Raw genomic sequence first — 20,609 nt, forward strand, 5'->3', positions numbered from 1 at the left:
GTAGTCTACAGCAACAAATACTTGAATGTAAGTATAGGGGGATAGCCTATTAGCAGCAGGGCTTCACCTCTGCTAATAGGCCAGAACTATTTTATTAGCTTCAGTGCTGATATCCCTTTTGCCCAATGCCAGCTGTTATCATACAAAGCATATTCCCCAATAAGTAGCCACTGGGACCCGCAATAACACATGGGGTTGGGGATTATGCCCAATCCGATATGTTTTCAGATGCTAATTGGATACTGCGATAATGACAATCGGTCATTCATCTCGATATCCATTTTTCTTCTCAAACTAAGGTAATGCGGGGCTAATAGGATGTCCGTCTATAAGTGGATCAGGGATGATCCAATTTTTCAAACTGATTCAAAATGTAAAAAGATTCAAATGGTTAGGATGTTGGTGAAATTTATGGTTCGGTTCTATTTGGTTAACACAGGTGCAGATACGTTTGTAGTTTAATCAATAAACAATGTTACAATAAAATAAAAAATATTTCTTGTTCTAGTTTAAATGTCAACATATTCATATTCAAACAGTGAACCTTACTTTATTCTAGTTTCAAGCAGGGCCGGACTGGCCATCTGCCAGATCCCAGAAGGTCCTATGGTTTGATGGGCGGTTCGGCTTAAAAGCCTGGCTGAGTTGCTCGGCTCGGCCTCATGGCACAAATAGAGATTATAGCTGGCGTAGCGATTTCACCTTCCGTCACTCTGCTAAGAATCAACATTTTTGTATAAAATAATGGTTCATCCTTCTTAGGAGTACATGAGGTACATTTCCTTTTAAAAGTGTGAAAGTATAACTCCAGTTATCCAACCCGGGTAACTCTAAAGCCATGTGGTCTGGTTGTCTCACAACATTATTGGCTGTTTCTCATTCTCCATATAAAAACTCAGTTGCTCTGCATAGCACGGTGCGCATGACCTCCCGACAGTCGGGATTCTGATGTCTGTATACTGACCGTCGGAACCCCAACTGTTGGGTCACCATACCACATCCAGATCGGGTGCCGGATGACCTCCCAATAGTCAGGATTTCATTGTCGGTATACTGACCACTGGAATCCTGACTTTCGGGCCACCACACCACACCCAGAACGGGTGCCGAATGCCCTCCCAACAGTTGGGATTTGGACGAGCAGTATACGGACATTGGAATCCCAACTGTTAAATGCGAGCCAACGAGGGACTTCAATGCACCCACCCCCTTATTGGAGTACCAACAGTCTGCTGTGTTATTAGAGGGTTTTTATAAGTCCTGTTACAGACACAGTGTTGTATTTGTCCGGTACACTTTCTGACCAGCATTTGTTTTGCACCAATTTCGATGTGTGCTGCTTGCAGAAATTTGAATCTTAAATGCTCTGCAAAATACTGTGGAGATTTGTGAGGGCTCATAAGGCATAAATGCCATCATTTATAACCGCTCCAAAAAGGGACATGGTGGAGGCACAGAGTGTAGCTACAGATGCGTATTGAACTGCCTCGCCTTTGTATTGCCTGTGCAGTGTTGACAGAACACATGGCATCCCATCCTTTGACCTGGTATGCCTCAGTGGCACCCAGGAATAGTGTTTCAGAAAACAAAATGGTGATTTGTATGGAGTTTTAAAATAAGAGTGGAGTTGCCCACATATATATATATATATATATATATATATATATATATATATATATATATATATATATATATATATATATATATATATATATATATATATATATATATATATATATATATATATATATATATATATACAGATTGATTTACCATGAAAAAATAGGACACTGAGCATCCCTATGAAAGTGACTGTGGTGACGCCATTTGTACAGTATCGAGCAGCATATTTGACCATGTGATCAATATATTGATATTACAGACTCATACTGCTAATACTGTATAACCTTTCTGTCAGTGGAGCGAGGGGAAACAGTTTCACCTATGCATGTTTGCTTTTTGTTTCCTGCAGAAATTCATTGAGTTTGAGGATGCGCTGGAGCAGGAGAAGAAAGATCTCCAGTACCAAGTGGAAAGCCTTGAATTTCAGTCCCGGCAGCTGGAGCTGAAGATCAGAAACTATGCTGACCAAAGTACGCTTTCTTATGTGTTGCTGTACAGTCCTTTCCTTCACCATCTATCTAGTCCTCTCACAATTTACCCATGTACTGTATGTACACCCACAATTTAGGTGATGGCAATTAAATGATCAGTTTCTTCAATGCTTGCCAAATTAAAATAGAATATGTGCTATTTGTAAATGTAAATCTTCCCATACCAAGGCAGATGTGTAAATCCACCTTTTATGGAGAATCCATTTTGTAGCTGTGTGAATGCAGCATTTGAATTCTGAAGTAAGGATGTCTCTAGTTCATAGTGAAATGTTATGCTTGGAACACACCACGTGATGCGTGTACCAAGCGACACCACGGCAGGGGGAGCGAACATTGACATTTGACAAGTACATACACACTTGCGAATGTTGGCAGCGCCGGGGCAGCATGGTCCTCTCTTGTGATGTTGTCCGTCTTGCCTGTACAGAGAAGGGAGGATGTCACTGACAATGCACAGGAGCATACATCATTGGTGACCTAGTGCCTAATGAATTGAACTGGTTCAGACCACAAAATGGCTGCCTCCACACTCTAGGCAACCAGTAACCCATTAGTCATTACTGTGGACACACATTCCAGCAAATCCAAAAGTTTCTTAAATAAATATTGAGGCGGGAGGGGGTTGATTTATCACAGCTAGGAGAGAGATAAAGTGGGGAAAGTGAACGTTCCAGCCACTCAACTTCTAACTAATTTTTTCGGCCCGTAACATGGAATTTTTACCCTTTCACTGGAGACTGATCCAAATTATTGCCAGGACCGACCCAGGTAGTCATTGGTAGTTTGCAGTGTGAAAGTATAACTCCAGTTATCCAACCCTGGTCACTCTAAAAGCAGCAGAGAGTCGGAACACAGGACCCTGGAGACTGTATCTCCAGGTTCCAAGTGGCAGCGAAAGGACGTCCCAGTATTAACAAAGGGGGTTATTTTGGTTAATTCGGAAGGCTGCCTTGCGAGTCCACCAAACACCCCCCCCCCGCAGTGTGTGTTCACACGTACTGGCTGCAAATGGATGTTTATCCTAAACATGGCAAAGTCCAGGAAACGCTGGGCGTTCCCATGGGTGTGTGTCCCGGCCCGCCCGCAATGCTGGATGCTTGCACCCGGCGAATAGTTTGTTTTCCAGGGCCGCACGCACCCTGTGTCTGCACATGCGCACAAATGTAAAACATCGGGCCCCATGCAAACGAAGGGGCTGATGAGAATGGACCAGAATAAAGTCCAAAGTCCCGTCTGAACACAGTTTTAAGCAGCTGTGACACATGTATTTTGTTAAATCATCAAGATTCAGTGCAGTATTCAATGAGAAAAATTTGCCGTGCATGGCGAGAGATTTTTTCTCTCGCCATGCACTCGCGCTGTTCCGGAGGGCTCGCTGCCACTCCTGCTCCCACTATTCAATGTGGTTAAGACTCGCCGCCACTCGCGGCGAGTCTTAACCCCTGCAGCGGACGAGCGTCCGCAGCAGGGAGCTGGCAGGGAGCCGGGGGACGGTGGCAGCCAGGGAGATTAAAGTCTCCCTGGCTGCCCCAGAACATATGTGGAGGGGAGGAGGGCTCCCCGGGACCCAGGCAGCACAAGCTGCCCCCCCCTATAGCCAGCGGGGGACCCAGTATTCACTGCACCCGATCGTGCATATGTAATGATCGGGTGCAGTGAATATATGAATATCTAATGAGCGGCTCGAGAGCTCCAGCCCCCTGCTGGCTGCACTGTGTAAAAAAAAAAAATATATATATATTTTTTAATTAAATATATATTCATGTGCTATAAGCACATGAATAAAAATAACATGCCCCTTCACAGAAAAAAAATCCTGATTTTTTTACACCAAAATTAAAAAAAAACAACTTTTAGTTTAAAAGTTCACATTTCAGTTCTCCATGAAAAGATGGAGAATTGCTACACGGAGAGACACGGCGAAAATCACTTAAAAAGATGGCGAAAATATCACATTGAATAGGGTGGTTCACTTTTGGAGAGCAAAATGCTCCTTCCAACGCGAAAATAGCACAAACTTGCCATAAAACACGGAGAATTTTTCTCATTGAATACTGCCCTCAGACCATATTATACAGTGGTTACATTTTTGGGAGGAAAAAGAAAAAAGGAAATACGAGATATATACAGTACATTCAAATGGTTTCCTCAATACCATTTCCCAACATTGGTTATTATAAGGCACAGTGTCCTTTCGTCAACAAGTATAGTAGATCTCACTACTGCTTTGGGGCTCATCTACATTTAGATGTAAGTCATTTGTTGACATGCCTCTTGGATGTAACAGTGCCCATCCATGCTTCTAGGTGCCACCTTCCAGGGCCTGCCCAAGAGCCCAGCGCAATTCTGGTGCCTCCTTTACAATGTCCATGAAATCATTTCTGAAAAGTAGCTAAGTATGGTTAAATTGCATTTGGAAGTTATTGCATAGGCATCACATTTATTATCACTTCTAATATGCTGAGTTACAAGAAACTATGTATCACTCCGGCCAAACGGGCCCCACATGACAGGGGGCACTGACACCTTGGGCCCCCTCACTTAATCTGACTCTGGTCCATATATGGAACTGGACACACCTTTTGGGTGGAGCTTGACACGCCCCCTCAATGGGGCACCATGCTAAATTCTAATACCAACTCTAATCTCCCTGAAACTAGTTTTCAAAAGTAGGCAAGTAAGCTTTACACATTGTCAAGTTTGTCATTGATTCTGAATAGTTCTGTCTGCAAACTTATCTCAGTTTCTAGACTAGAAGAGCGGGAATCGGATATGAAGAAAGAGTACAATGCCCTGCACCAGCGGCATACCGAGGTGAGTGAGGGCAACTGTGCTTTACAACTGCATGTTACATAATGAAAACAAAGTCATATTTTATTGCTTGCTGTACAGCACTTTGGGGTTTATTCTAGTTCATTCTTTCTGACAAAATCCTTCTTAGATGGACAAAACCATGTGCACTGCAGGGGGGCAGATGTAACATGTGCAGAGAGAATTAGATTTGGGTGAGTTATTTTGTTTCTGTGCAGGGAAAATACTGACTGCATGATTTTACACTTCAATATAGATCTCACTTTGAAGAAAAACCCCACCCAAATCTAATTCTCTCTGCACAAGTTACATCTGCCCCACCCGCAGTGCACATGGTTTTGTCCATCTAAGAAGGATTTTGTCAGAAAGAATGGACTAGAATAACCCCCTTTATCACTGCAGCGAGAAACCGCATCTGGTCAAGTGACTGACTTTTATGGCAAAGATACAGCTTCCCATAAATTGTATATTTCCTTGTAATTTCTCTTTAAAGACGAGATGTACTAAGCTTTGAAAAATGATAAACCGCCAACCAATCAGCTCCTTTCTTTCCTTTTTCAAACCCAGCCTGTAACATGGCAGTTAGTAGCTGATTGGCTGGTGGTTTATCACTCTCCATTTTATCACTTTTCAAGCTTAGTAAATCTGTCCCTAAGAAACGGAGGCGGAATGTGTTTCAGCATGTGCTTAATTATAATTATTCCTCAATTCCAGTACTTTTTGTCTAACAATGACTAAGGCAGCCATTTTGTTTACCTGTAGATGATCCAGACATACGTGGAGCACATTGAACGGTCTAAACTGCAGCAAGTAGCTGGAAATAGCCAATCCGATGGCGGCGTCACAGGCAGAAGGTGGGAATTTCACGAAGAGCTTAATATATATCTGTGTACAGTGTATGATCCGGATTGAACTTATTTTTTTTTTATTTTTTTTATTTTGTTGCTTGGAACACCATGCCTGTAAAATTAAAAATGCCATGTAAAAATAAAACCGCTTAGCGAGGCTCTGCAGAGTGATGTATTGGTGGTGGCACTTATTGGGTGTGGTATAGCGGCCCGACAGTCGGGATTGCGACTGTCAGTATACAGACCTTGGAATCTCGACTGCCAGTACTTCAACAGGGGTCAAGCTCATTGAAGCCCCTTGCGAGCTCGGCGGCTCGCCACTGATTCTATTCTCCCTCATGGGGGTCGTGGACCCCATGAGGGAGAATAGCCCCTGTAAGTTGGGATCCTGACGGTCGAGCATTTAACAGTCTGGATTCCAATGTCAGCAGTGTATGACCATCCGATCACCATTAAGCATGCGGTCCTTTCAGATGCAATGTATCGCATGAGACCCGTTCCCCACTGCAGGGAGGCCGTCCGGTGCTGCTGTTATACACGTGCATCTTGGTCGCACAAACCTGATTTGTAAAGCGATGCGATCTGATGTTTCTGTTGTCACGCTGGCTCGTGTTCTTTGTTTTGTGCATGCACTGCGCATCTAACCGCTGTTTTCTTGTCTTGCTTCATGTGCTGTGGCCGCTGTGTTTTGGGTGTGTTGTCTGTGAATTGTCACTGCAGTCACCGCCAGTCATGGAGGAAGAGGTAAATGTCTCTCTCGCCGTGTGAATAAGAGCAGCGGCTTATATGCCGGGGTATATCCAATGCTAATCGCAGGGTCAGTTGTGCTAAAGTTGCTCTTTTTAATCCCTTTTCGCATTCGGCAAGTACGATGCATTTATTTTAACTTGCTACTTAACCCTTTGAGTGCCAATGCTGCTGTGAGAGATCTTCAAAGTATTCATTAAAAAGCCGGCGCCGCTCACAGGGACTGTTCTCCGCTCACAGGGACTGTTCTCCGCTCACAGCGACTGTTCTCCGCTCACAGGGACTGTTCTCCGCTCACAGCGACTGTTCTCCGCTCACAGCGACTGTTCTCCGCTCACAGCGACTGTTCTCCGCTCACAGCGACTGTTCTCCGCTCACAGGGACTGTTCTCCGCTCACAGGGACTGTTCTCCGCTCACAGGGACTGTTCTCCGCTCACAGCGACTGTTCTTTTAGTATAATAAATACAAACGCAGCCAAAGTCAATTCATTGACGTTTAGTTAAATATCGCACCCCAAACAAAGAACAGTCGCTGTGAGCGGCGCCGGCATTTTTAATGAATACTTTGAGGATCTCTCAAAGCAACGTTGGCGCTCGAAGGGTTAACCGTGACCGGTAGAAAGACTGAAAGGATGGGGGTTCACGATAAATTACTCCTGCACTGAATTCCTCCGCTTTCACCCCAGGGTTATCAGCCGGGGATGGGTCATAGCGTCGACACTATGAAAGTTGACATGCCTTAGGTCGTCAGGGCTTCGGTCGACTTGGCTATGGTCAACACAAGCAGTAGGTCGACAATGGGAAGGCAAACAAAAAGTTGACGTGAGTTTTTTTACGTTTTTTTTTTCCCCCCGAATTTCTACAAAAGTCGACATGGATACCATATCAGTGTGCCATGTCCCCGCGCATTGGCAAGCTGCACTCGCCATGCCTCGGGCACACTATTATATATTCTGCGTCCATGCCCTAGTGCAAGGATGGGGAACCGTTGGCCCTCCAGCTTGAACTACGCATCCTATCATGCTGTAGCATGGCATGCTGGGATGCGTAGTTCAACAACAGCTGGAGGGCCAAAGGTTCCCCATCCCATACCTCCTAACTGTCCCGCTTATCGCGGGAACGTCCTGTTTTTTTGGGACATTCCCGCATCCCTCCTGCGGCCGTCAGTGTCCCACGGAAGGGTGGGGGGCAGTTGAGTGTGTCCCCCCCCCTAACACCCTGAATAGTATGCGCACAGCGTCTATTCCTGCAGCTTGGAGGGGCTGGAGACATAGCCCCTGAGCTGAGCTGCTGGGCATGCCCCCACAGCGGTGAAAATGGGGACATTTTCTACACACCTTTGGCAGGCTTATGACTGTCCCTCCTTTGGAAGGAATAAAGTTGGGAGGTATGCCATCCCTGCCCATGTGGATGGTAGGGTATGAAATACAGCATGTTGGCTCAATTAAAAAAAAAAAACCTCATATCGACCTTCCCATTGTTGACCTAATGCTTGGGTCGACCTTTCAATCCTGTCGACCTATTTCATGTGTCGACCATAAATGTGATTATATACCCCCAGCATGACCCCTTCCACCAGGTACAAAATGTTCTGCTCCTGGATTTACTCACTTTATACACATACCCTCCAACATGACCCATTCCATTCGGTACACAATGCTCTGTTCCTGGATTTACTCACTTTATACAGTCAATTCAATTAGGAGAGAGGGGCGAGTTGTCTTTGCAGCATAGAAAAACACCAGTGTCAGCAACGGGAAGTCGGGAACTTATTTGCGTACAACTGTGAATCGGGGCTTACAATCGCACTGCGTCAGGGGTTTCTAGGTACTGAGGGCCTTATTCTAGTTCACTCTTTCTGACAAAATCCTTCTTAGATGGACAAAACCATGTGCACTGCAGGTGGGGCAGATGTAAAATGTGCAAAGAGAATTAGATTTGAGTGAGTTACTTTGTTTCTGTACAGGGAAAATACCGGCTGCTTTATTTTTACACTGCAATATAGATCTCACTTTGAAGTAAAACCCCACCCAAATCTAATTCTAATTCTCTCTGCACAAGTAACATCTGCCCCACCTGCAGTGCACATGGCTCTGTCCATCTAAGAAGGATTTTGTCAGAAAGAGTGAACTAGAATAAGGCCCTGAGTCCAATTCCAAATCTTTTCTGTACAAGTTTTGCTTGTAAGATTTATTTGGCATTTGCTTATTACAGAATGGCAAATCCCTCTCTGCTTTTTTACCTCAGATTTGGAGCCATTTTGGCTTTTGTGGAACCCCAGGCTCCATTGACCACAATCAAGGGAGATGAATAGAGAGAGAGATAAAGTTGCCCAAAGCAACCAGTTAGGTTTTTTTACTTCAAAAACTTTTGTTTCAAGATGAATGAAGCGGATTGGCTGTTTTGGGCACCTCTTCAACTTTATCTCTCTCCTGGTTCTATATTTATGAAGCGCTTAAGCAGTGGGTTGAAGCTGAAGTTTTAAAGCTGAACTACCGTTAAGTGTGAAGCGTACCTGGCTTTATGTAATGTAGCACTTGTAGTGCTACATTTACCCTTGGAGTGCCAACTTTTCTGTGAGAGATGCGCACAATATCTGCTAGAAATGACAGCGTTGCTCAAATTTGTTATATCAATTCAAATACAAAAAATGGGGGGAAAAAATATATAGCACCTATATACAGTAAGATAACCTCTACAGGTCATTATGATGACTAAAAAGGATTGCTTGGCAATTTACATTCCTATTTTGACAAATTCCCTTGGCACTCAAAGGGTTAATTATACTGAGGCAGACTGAAGTGAAGTGATAAAGTGCCAATCAGCTCCTACAGTAACTGTCATTTTCATTAAACCCAGAAATGGAATTTACATTTAACTACTCTAAACAATAAAATGTATACACACGTATAGCTATAACTGCATGTAGGTGTAAAAGAGAGCGCCACACATCTGGAGAATTTATGAATAAAAATAAATGGATATATTTATTAGTTAGCTACTATGGTACTTGTTCCTGGTCGTGTCGGAAAAAATCGTGTCGGTCGCGTCGGGTGCATACCAAAACGCACACGACGCGACCGACGCGATGTACCCGATTTCTCCATAGGCTTCAATGTTAAAATAATTTAACATTGAAGCCTATGGAGAAATCGGGTCCATCGTGTCCATAGGCTTCAATGTTAAATTATTTTAACATTGAAGCCTATGGAGAAATCGGGTCCATCGTGTCCATAGGCTTCAATGTTAAATTATTTTAACATTGAAACTGAGTCCATTTAACATATAAAAAAATGGGAAAAGGCCGAATAAGGGCCATTTCTCATTGGGTATGGCCCGGTCATGTGTGTAAAAAATAATGGTCCCCCATTGTGGCCGCCACCCCCACGATCGACGCGAACCCGAAGCGTGGCGAGCGCAGCGAGCCCGCGAGGGGCTGCGGTGCGCGTCCTCCGACCTTTTCATTCCCCTACTATCCATGTCGGCATGGAGTTGAGAATAGATTAGTGTGGCGAGCGCAGCGAGCCACCGAGCCCGAAGTGTGGCGATACCTTCACAGATCCCTGCGTCCCCTCGCGGGCTTCACAGGTATCAGCGTCCCCTCGCGGGGCTCGCTGCGCTCGCCACGCTTCGGGCTCGGTGGCTCGCTGCGCTCGCCACACTAATCTATTCTCAACTCCACGCCGACGTGGATAGTAGGGGAATGAAAAGGTCGGAGGACGCGCACCGCCGCCCCTCGCGGGCTCGCTGCGCTCACCACGCTTCGGGTTCGCGTCGATCGTGGGGGTGGCGGCCACAATGGGGGACCATTATTTTTTACACACATGACGGGGCCATACCCAATGAGAAATGGCCCTTATTCGGCCTTTTCCCATTTTTTCATATGTTAAATGGACTCAGTTTCAATGTTAAAATAATTTAACATTGAAGCCTATGGACAAATCTGGTCCATCGCATAGGCTTCAATGTTAAATATTTTAACATTGAAGCCTATGGAGAAATCGGGGGCATCGCATCGGGTGCGCATAGGCTTCAATGTTAAAATATTTTAACATTGAAGCCTATGGGGAAATCGTGGGCATCGCGTCGGTCGCGTCGTGTGCCTTCTTAAGGCACACGACCGACGCAATGTACCGAGTACTGCTTTTTTCCAAGGAAATCGCGGGCATCGTGTGCCTTAAAGTTAAGGCACACGATGCCCGCGATTGTGGCCGTGATAGGAAACAAGTACCGCTACTATTCATTCTAAAAAAACAATATACATAAAAACTGAATAGTAAGATAAAATTGATAGTGCAACATATTAGCTCCTTAATAAATTGACAGCAATTGATATTCTTATGCTGTATTAGCTCCGGAGTGGTACCACCTTTTTAATTAATGAGTAAATGGAGTCTCTGAATACTCAAAGGGCATAGTATTAGATGGGCAGTTATTTGGGGATCCCGTAAGTTGAAAAATCAGGTGGAATGGTGGTTTAGCCCACCTGATGTGAGGTTATAAGCAATCCTCAGCTTTTTAATAGGGAGATAAATGAACAGCGGTAATACTTCTTACTGAATGAATCCAATCCTAAAAACGAGTGTCAGGTGCTGCTCAAGCTACACCCGCACAACGGTTTGCATAGAGCCGGCTGGCCGCTGTAGATGTTTGAGCAGGGAGCGAGCAGCACGAACCTGTGATGGAATGCAGGTATACTGTGAACGGCTCCGGAGGTTATTAGAATGGATAGTAGGTATCGGCAGAGTTCGGCAGTTGGGAAGAGGTACCGGCTGTTGTTTAGAAGGGGCAGGCAGTCCGGGTAGAAGATATACAGTGTGCCTGTAATGTAGGGTACACACCAGGACGACCCGCTCACGATGCACATCGTGAGCGGGTCGTCAGTGTCTCGTCCGACCCGCTCACGGTGACGCGGGGGGGCACGACCCGCTCACGATGTGCACCGTGAGCGGGTCCGATCCGATGGCGACCCGCACCCGGCTGTATGGTCGTCATTGAGATCCTACCTGCAGCAGGTAGGATCTCAATAACGACCGACCGACCCGCGGGACCGCGCATCGGATCGGTATCGGTCCACACCAGGACAGAAAAGGGCCCAATCACCACACAATCTACATCCAATTGATCGGAATTGGATCTAGATTGTGCGGATCGGGCCCTAGTCGTCCTGGTGTGTACCCAGCATTAGTCTGTTACACTATTGTTCATGTTACAGTACTTACTAATCCACTCAGAACCAATACCTCATAAATATGTCCAGTGTTATCAATACTATCATGGTCCCAGTGATGCCACTGGTTTTCAGCAGATCAAATCATGTCCACAAAATGGATGCCTTCACTATATATACTGTAAGATAGTTTATCAGCCAAAAACAGTGGCTTTGTAGAGGAGTTATTTGACCTCCTGAAGCCATGGAAAGCTGCCCTTTTGTGATGCCGGCACTTCCAGATTTCAGCCCCGGGAGTCCCTCTGCACATGCGGGGTATGCTGGGAGGGATCCAATAAGATCCCTCTCAGAACACACTGTAGAGAGAAGGTTATAGGCTTCTATAGTGTAAAGCCTGCAAAAGCTTCAGCACCAAAGCCCAGCATCACGTCCAAATCACGAAAACTGGCTTTTACTGTACCTGCATTTTCCCTTTAGTACATCCTGACCAGTGAGAGACAGACATTTCATGACTTGAACCATTATTCATGATACTATAACCCAAACATTAAACAGGAATCAATTAAACCACTGAGGCATAATGTACCTCACGCCTCAGTGATCCTTAGCAACTTTATAGCATGAACTCTCGTGAATTTTTATTCAATATACAAACTGGCTACTTCTGCTGAGTGATAGATACTCAGGGCCACATGTACTAAACTTTAAAAGTGATAAAATGGAGAGCGATAAACAGCCAGCCAATCAGCTCCTACCTGACATGTCACAGACTGTGTTTGAAAAATGTCAGACAGGAGCTGATTGGTTGATTTTTTATTACTCTCCATTTTATCACTTTTGAAGCTTAGTGCATCTGGCCCTCAGTCATTCAGTGTTTCCCCTTTGATGCTTATAAAGCACCTTTGTCAAAAGTTTTGTCCTATAGTTGTGTGTAGTAGTAGTAAGAAAGTTGTGTGTTGTAGTAGTAAGTATATAAATGGTATTGTGATGATATTATACCTCTAAAGTCCCTGACTGAGTTTTATTCTCTGTCTCTCAGCCGAAAGGAGCGACCAACTTCTCTCAACGTCTTTCCACTGGCAGACGGAATGGTACGTGGGCAGATGGGTGGCAAGATCACCCCAAGCTCGGACCACTGGCACCTGAGTGACCTCAGCCAGCTGAAGTCCAGTTTCCGCTACAAGGTTGGCTCAGACAGTCATGGGAACAGAGTTTCCGCCATGTGTCTTCATGATCAAATCCATCTCGCTTACCCTTGCAGTGGATATGAAAAGGTCATGTGACTGTATTATATAGTCCGTACAGAGGTTGACAAGATCCATCCGTTATTACATCCATGTTCTGTCATAGTGCGGTACTATACAACATACAACAAGCAGATCTGTTTCATACATCACATACATTTGGACCCACTTTACATCCACAAGTCAGCTTTTTAACATCTGTTATTTAGGACAAACATGTCAAACATACCCAGAATCCTTTGCAGTGCATCCCATTAGTCCTTGTTGTGCGGTGTAAACCACATTATTACATTTCTTTCCAGACTCATCGTGTTCATTACCTGTCTGTTTGGTGTCAAACCAACTGGGAAATGGTTGTGTCAAATTGCGTTTGTTGCCTATGCACATTAAAGGCAGCCATTTTTTGGGAAGAACCAATGTTCAAACATAGATCTTAAGGAAACGGAGTTCATTGGCTGACCTTGAATATTGGTTAAGTCCATGAAATGCCTACAAATCTTGGTGATGGGACTCAAACAATACTCCCCTCCATGACTACTGACCCCTGTTGTATTATTATTGTTTGTTCCACCTTTTGTCAGGATGAGATGTCTGAGTCTGGTCAGTCTTCGGTGGCCGCTACCCCGAGCACTACTGGTACAAAATCTAACACCCCCACCTCATCCGTCCCGTCGGCAGCTGTGACACCACTACACGATAGCCTCCATCCCCTACAGGACTATGGCATGACGGGCAAAAGCAAGAGGTCACGTGAAAAACGGAACAGCCATAACATGGAAGTTCAGGTTACCCAGGAGATGAGAAATGTTAGCATAGGTAAGACCATCATCTTTTAGATCTAGGCGATGTCTTCTTTTACCTGGCATGATCTCACGGGGTCAGTATGATTTACTGACGGAGGTTTGACCGACGGTCATTCTACCAACACCCATTGACCCACAGTAAACTGACACGGTGAATATAATGACATTCATTATACCGACATGTTCAAATGACCACCATGGTAAAAATACTGACATTTAACATGCCTACAGGTCGCCATGTGTTTCTATTGTTTTTTTGGTGTCCACGTAGGTCGACATAGACATCATCTAGTGTACCGGGTCCCCTTGCTGTACTCGACACACTATTATATTCCTCCTCCAGGTCTCTTTTGGGGCAATAATTGCTTGAAAACTCATGTCGAAATGTTGACCTGTTGGCATGTTGAATTTCTGTATTTTGGCCATGTCGGTCAATTGAACATGTCGGTATAATGAATGTTGGTATATTTACCGTGTCGGTCAATGGTTGTTGGCATAATGACCATGTCGGTCAATGGTTGTTGGTATAATGACCATGTCGGTCAATGGTTGTTGGTATAATGACCATGTCGGTCAATGGTTGTTGGTATAATGACCATGTCGGTCAATGGTTGTTGGTATAATGACCATGTCGGTCAATGGTTGTTGGTATAATGACCATGTCGGTCAATGCGTGTTGGTATGATGATCGTTGGTGAAACGTTCGTCGGTAAATTGACTGCCTCCCGATCTCCCCATCAAATTTACAGAGCACTATATTCAGATTATTGGTCATTTTAGGCATTTTTTTGTGCGTCATTTTAACAACAATAGAAATGAGGCTGACAGAGTTTTATGCATTCATTGATAACTCAAAAAGATGAACAAAAATGGGTCATTGGCTAGTCTTTCTCGATTTGCACAACAAGTGTGTTTTAGCCCATTGTCCAAGAGATGGTTCACGATAAGAAGTATTAGAATTGTTAATGTTCTCAGGTAAAGAAGTATTAGAATTGTTAATGTTCTCAGGTAATGTCATAGTTTAGGTTTTTACTAAAATATCATATCAAGCTTATGAATTGCTTATTGCACAGGTATGGGAAGCAGCGATGAGTGGTCCGATGTCCAAGACATCATTGATTCAACCCCAGAGGTGGACATGTGCCAGGACCCCAGGCTGGAACGCTCAGGGAACAGGTAAAAACTCAAACAGTGGATAGTTTAAAATAAGAACCTGGTAATAAATAGTGTTGTCTTGATATAGAATGTGAGGCTTTAGTTAATCCCATTGACGAAGAGTATTTCCAGTATACCTTTTTAATAAAGTTTTAATCTCCGAGAAAATTGTAGACCAGCGCGTTTTCAGTGATAGCCATTAAGGGCCTTATTCTGGTTGGAGCGGCCGGGCCGTACGCGCACGTCCCGGGGTTTTTAATAATCTGCGCATGCGTACATTCGCTAATGCGCAGGCGCGAACACTCCACAACGCTCACGGACGGGTCTCTACATGCGAAAAAACCTGTACGCGAGTGTACGGGCATTGGGGGCGGCATAGGGGCGTGATGAGGGGAGCGGCCGAAATAATGAGGGAAAATGGGCGTAAATATGGGCGTACACGGGGGTGTGCACCAAAAATGAGCGGTGCTACTACCGCACGATCGACTAAAGCACCGTTCATTTCGGACACAAAACAGGCGGCCGCCAACCGCCATCTCAAACCACCCCTACAGATACCGCATGCCAGCGTGCGCCTGGGTTAGCTAATTTACGCGGATTACTACCAAACACATACACCTGAATGTAATAACCAATGCTGCAGTCTATTAAGTCCAAACCATGATTTCACTACCTGCAAGCCACACACAGCACTCTAACACATTGGAAGCTTATCTTTCTATACTTCTCTACATTTAAAGGTTTGTTTAATTTAAGGTAAGAATCTTTGTAAGACCTGCTTATATATGCAAAGGTAGGTATTTGTTAAACAGTTATACACATTCACTACGTGCTTTCATAGACTTTACACAGTAGCACACTCAATCTACACAAGTCGACATGTGTCAACGTGTTCACTCTAATACAAACATAGGTTTTGTATTTATGATACAATAACATAAACCACATCTAACACCTACAAAGGATGTTTCAGCAATGTTTTAATCCCATGGCCACTATTTTGCACATTAATTAATTCAATTAATTAATTATTTTTCATAATTATAGTTGAAAGGGAAGATATGCTGGTCCATATATGTGAAGGGTATGTCAGCGTACACGGACGTACGCTCACTCTCACGAGCGGTGACATAAGCTGACTTTTCTATTGAAAACAATAGGGACCCGTCCGTGCAAGCTGGCGTACGCTCAGATAGCCGCAAGAAGTCGGTGGGAAGACGGCCGAGAGACGTCCGTAAACGGGGGCGTACGCTCAATTGTACGCCAGTTGTCGGAGTGTAAGGGCTGGCCCGTCCGTGTACGTTGGCGTACGCTCATTTGTACGCCACTCCCCTTCGACGTTGTTTCTGGCCGTACGTATGCGGCTGAGTTGTGGGTGGACTTAACCCCAACGGCCACGTGCGGATAGCGTACGTTAATAGCGAACGTACGCACGTTTGGCCACTCCGATCAGAATAAGGCCCTAAGAGTGGTAATCAATCCGGGATCCCGACTATAAGAACATCCCGACATTCGTAATTCCAGGCCGTTTTCGGTCTGTTCCACTGTAACTCAACAGTTAGAATTCAATGTTCTGGCTGTCGAGCGCCGGAAACTCTACAGATCAGAGAAAACGGCCACGGATTGTTGAAAAACGGCCATGACTCGACAATCTGTGTCCGTTTGTTTTAAAGTCGGATCTGTTTTGACAGAAACTGCCTTCAATGCTGTCTGTAACGGCAGCATTGAATAGTCGAGTGCCGCTATTTTTGCCAGCGGAAATATCGGCACAGATTGAATACCCCTCTTACATACTGATGTGTCCACAAACATTTAGCCTCCTTGCACGATAACCCTTTGAGTACCAAGTGAAATTGCCAAAATATATGTGAAAATTGCTAAGCAAACAGTTTTATTTATCATAATGTCCTGTAATGTTTACCTTATATAGGAAATATAACCTTTTTTTTTTTTTTACACTTTTTTATTATTTGAATTTATATAGCAAATGTGAGCGATGCTGGCATTTTTAGCGAGTATTTAGCACATCTCTAAAAAGAGAAGTGTGCATTCAAAGGTTCAACGACCCTTCTCTCAGCGGTGGATGGCGGAAACCCTGCACGTCTCCACTTCAGGGAGACGGGCAGGGTTAGGGGGGGAGGGGGTGTGGCGGGCTCCGTCAGAACGGGTCGTGCGAGCACCCCCTTCTGGTGGTTGTGAGCGGCGGCGGATGGCGATAGAATCGTCAGGAGCAGCTCTAATGGCGTCTTAAGTGGTAAGATGTCCATTTCAGACTTCTTTGACCTGCTGTTGTGTATGAAGATGCAGCATCAGATCAACCGCGTGACTATCGGACATCTGAGATGCAGCATCCAATCAAATGCGTTATCTGGTTAAATCACGAAGCTGTAGCCAATAAAATTGCACCGAAGGACGCATCCGCTGTCTTCGGCAATCCTAGAATACTGGTCCGACATGCAGACTGGCTGCAGGCTGTCACTCTTTTGACTTCTGCAGCTGCACTGCGTCCCTCTTTGCTAGTCCTGATCTGCATATGCACAGTGTGGCTCCTGCACATAGGCAGATGATTCACAATTGACAAACTACAAAAACATTGCTCCAGCATACAGCTCGGACTAAGACCTGAAGTCCAGTGTTGTCACATCTTCTCTTCGTATAGGGGTCGAGGTACAGGTACACTAAGCCTTGAAGAGTGTTAAAAAGTGGGGAGAGATAAGATGCCATGAGTTTTTGGTTAGTACTTTATCTCTCTCTCCCCACTTAATTGCTCTCTAATGCTTAGTACATGACAGGAAGGCGATGCTTATGTATAATTTGTTTAGCTGTCATTAGCTTAACTATACTTTTCTGTAATAAATCCTTATTTCCTTTCCGGTGTTTGATATTTTCACTATCATTTATTGGCCAGTCCGACTCAAGGAATTGTAAATAAAGCCTTTGGAATCAACACCGATTCTTTGTACCATGAATTGTCAACGGCAGGGTCGGAGGTTATCGGTGATGTTGATGAAGGAGCTGATCTACTTGGTAAGCAAAAAAGTGCGGTAATTACATATAAACATCATCTACTATGGGGGGGGGGGGGGGGGCGTTGTCACAGCTTGAAAAATCATCACAATGTGTTTTTTCTTGCCTTTGTAAAGAAACGCAGTGCTATTTTTCAGCCCATATTATTGGTAGATCTGATTTTTTCTGCACGGAGGAGAATTATTTTTCAATTTAATCAAACTCATTATAAGATTGCAGTCATTGCTCTTCTTTTGTTTGATTGCAATCTAAACGGTCATGACCGAACCTTTGGAACGCACCAACTGAAATAAAATGAGATATTTCCAGTTCCAGTCCGCTTGCGATTAGCTAGAACTAAAATGTATTAATTGCCTTAAAAACAATATTGGATCAACTCCCGGAAATCGGTGGAAAAAGGGGGGTGGGTGCTGATGTCATGTGACGTCAGCCACCGGCCAATGCAGGCATCGGGCGATGTGTTCCCAGAGGAATGGTCCATACTGCCTGCCAGCGGCATCCATAGCTGTGCCTACTGGTGTCTGGTGGAATCTATAGTAACGTTGTATTAAATGTTTCAGCTAGGTCGGCGACCATCGAATTATATTTTGCATGCAGTCCTTTAGCATTCGATATATTGCTTGCGATCCCAGCCAAGGCTCGGTCCCCGATATATCTATAGTGCAGCAATAATGATCTAGGGGCTCCGCAGGGGACCGCGCATCAGATCGGGTCTAAAACACATGCAATTTGCCACTTTTCTCCCGATTCCTCAGCCTGATGCATTGGAATCTGTTGAAATCGGGGAAAACCGCATAAGTGTCTGGCAAGCTTTAATTTAAAAAAAAAATTGGTCATCACAAATAAAAATTTCAGTCATGGAAATATAGTTTTTATTTAAATAAACATCAACATATCAATAAAATCATCCTCAGAAATATCATAGGTTCACTTTCAATGAGTGCTATTAACAAAAGCAACCGTTAATAAATATTATCATTTTTACTTTAACAGATAAACACCCAAACATAGGGCCTAATTCAGACTTGATCGCTGCACTGCAATAGGTAGTTTAGCCTCTATATCAAATGCAGTCTTGTTTTTTTTTTTTTATGGGATTTTAATTAATTGCAGTTTGATCAGGGACAGTAGAGGGCAGTAGAGAGACAAATAAAAGAACCCTTTTATGTTTTTAATATTTAATATTATTCAGTAGTATTTGAACCAAGCACGTCATTTGGTCGTATTAAAGGCATTCTATTAGCCATAACAGCATATTGAATCCAAAGCTTATAGTCCGTTATTGCACTTGCATTACATGTCACCCTGTGATCTGTGTTCTGATGTGAACGTTAAGGGGCATACACACGGTGCGATTCTGGTTATGACTGATTTTGGTTACGCAATTCCCCCTTTAGGTGCATGGAGCCGATTTTGACTACATGCACTTGACAAAGTAAAAATTGCCTTGCCTGCACAGTCTATTTTCCTTGCGGTCCACGCATCTGTATCGCAAGCAGGGTAAACACTGTGTGATTCTGGCTAATGTTTCATTTGATTTTGAATATGTAGTCAAAACTGTAAGCCAAAATCGCACCGTGGAGGTCATTCTGATCTGCATGCCTGCGGGGAAAATCTCCTGTGTATGCACCCTTACATACCCATGCACGCTCTACTTATTAAGCGTACTATTATTATTTTGTTGGTTGAAACCATTGACTGACCCAGTCTTCCCCTCTGTTTCCCTTTTCTCCCTCCCCCATCCCACATGTCACGCTGGACGGTCCTCGCAGGAGAATTCTCAGGTGTGTATATTCTATCATTGCACCTCCTTTCTGTTCACTCCTTGCTCTGTTCCCATCTTCCTCTTTACTCCTGAGTGAATGGCGTTTTCCTCTCCTGGCTGGTAAATCGCTGTTGTCTGCAATGCATCGGCTCTACAGAGGCTGTACTTACTAACTGGCGCCAGACCCATTCACATCAGCTGTAGCTATCTCACTGCTGGTTGAAGGCTTATTACCTTGTATCCATAGTCAGCCATCATTGTGCACGTATCATTGTGCACGCTGGGGTGTCCGTCTAATAGAACTCATTGATTAAAATGTGGCCTTTCCATTCGCTGGTGACAGGGTGGCTCCTGGTTTCTAGAAAACTATGGTTACCCCATTCTTGCACATAAGTTTAGGAACATTTTGGACATTTATTTCCCAACCTGTCCAGGTTTTACGAACATCCATGCTTGAGCACAGGTGACCTAGGGGGTCTATGTACAAAGCATTGGAGAGAGATAAAGTAGACCAAGGTAACATACCCACCAATCAGCTCATAACTGTCATGCTACAGTCTGCATTTGAAAAATGACAGTTGAGAGCTGATGATGTCTATGTACTACGCCTTGGATAAAGTACCAACCACACAGCTCCTAATTGTCACTTTCAGACACACCCTATGGCATGACAGTTAGGAGCTGATTGGATGTTGCTTTATCCATGGCAGTCCACTTTATCTGACGCACTATAGTGCTTAGGAAAGAGGGGGGGGGGACTGGACTGCACACCATATTTTTAAACATAATGAGAGGTGCTACCAAGTTAAGGCTTCTAGTACCATACAGGAAAAAAGAACAATACTGATGCACACTCTAGGTGCTAAGAACACTGATAGTAAAAATAATTTTGATAACTCTTACAATTAACATGGAGTATAATTGA

General features: G+C 44.2%; 1 protein-coding gene across 11 annotated transcripts in view; it reads left to right on the top strand.

The window, feature by feature from the left end:
* The window catches only part of MAPK8IP3 (mitogen-activated protein kinase 8 interacting protein 3), an 81,896-nt gene that overhangs the window by 24,014 nt on the left and 37,273 nt on the right, over nucleotides 1-20,609 (top strand). For 3 of the 11 annotated variants that reach the window (XM_083152846.1, XM_083152851.1, XM_083152850.1), the window contains exons 2-10: nucleotides 1,973-2,093; nucleotides 4,858-4,928; nucleotides 5,688-5,779; nucleotides 6,494-6,517; nucleotides 12,730-12,874; nucleotides 13,516-13,750; nucleotides 14,811-14,913; nucleotides 17,801-17,919; nucleotides 19,692-19,703. In XM_083152846.1, the coding sequence (XP_083008972.1) occupies nucleotides 1,973-2,093; nucleotides 4,858-4,928; nucleotides 5,688-5,779; nucleotides 6,494-6,517; nucleotides 12,730-12,874; nucleotides 13,516-13,750; nucleotides 14,811-14,913; nucleotides 17,801-17,919; nucleotides 19,692-19,703 (922 nt within the window). The remainder of the gene's footprint in view (nucleotides 1-1,972; nucleotides 2,094-4,857; nucleotides 4,929-5,687; nucleotides 5,780-6,493; nucleotides 6,518-12,729; nucleotides 12,875-13,515; nucleotides 13,751-14,810; nucleotides 14,914-17,800; nucleotides 17,920-19,691; nucleotides 19,704-20,609) is intronic. The other 8 variants (XM_083152857.1, XM_083152852.1, XM_083152854.1 and 5 more) reach the window with 4 other exon arrangements.

This window comes from Crinia signifera, chromosome 7, assembly GCF_055691185.1.
Source record: "Crinia signifera chromosome 7, ASM5569118v1, whole genome shotgun sequence".
NCBI lineage: Eukaryota > Metazoa > Chordata > Amphibia > Anura > Myobatrachidae > Crinia > Crinia signifera.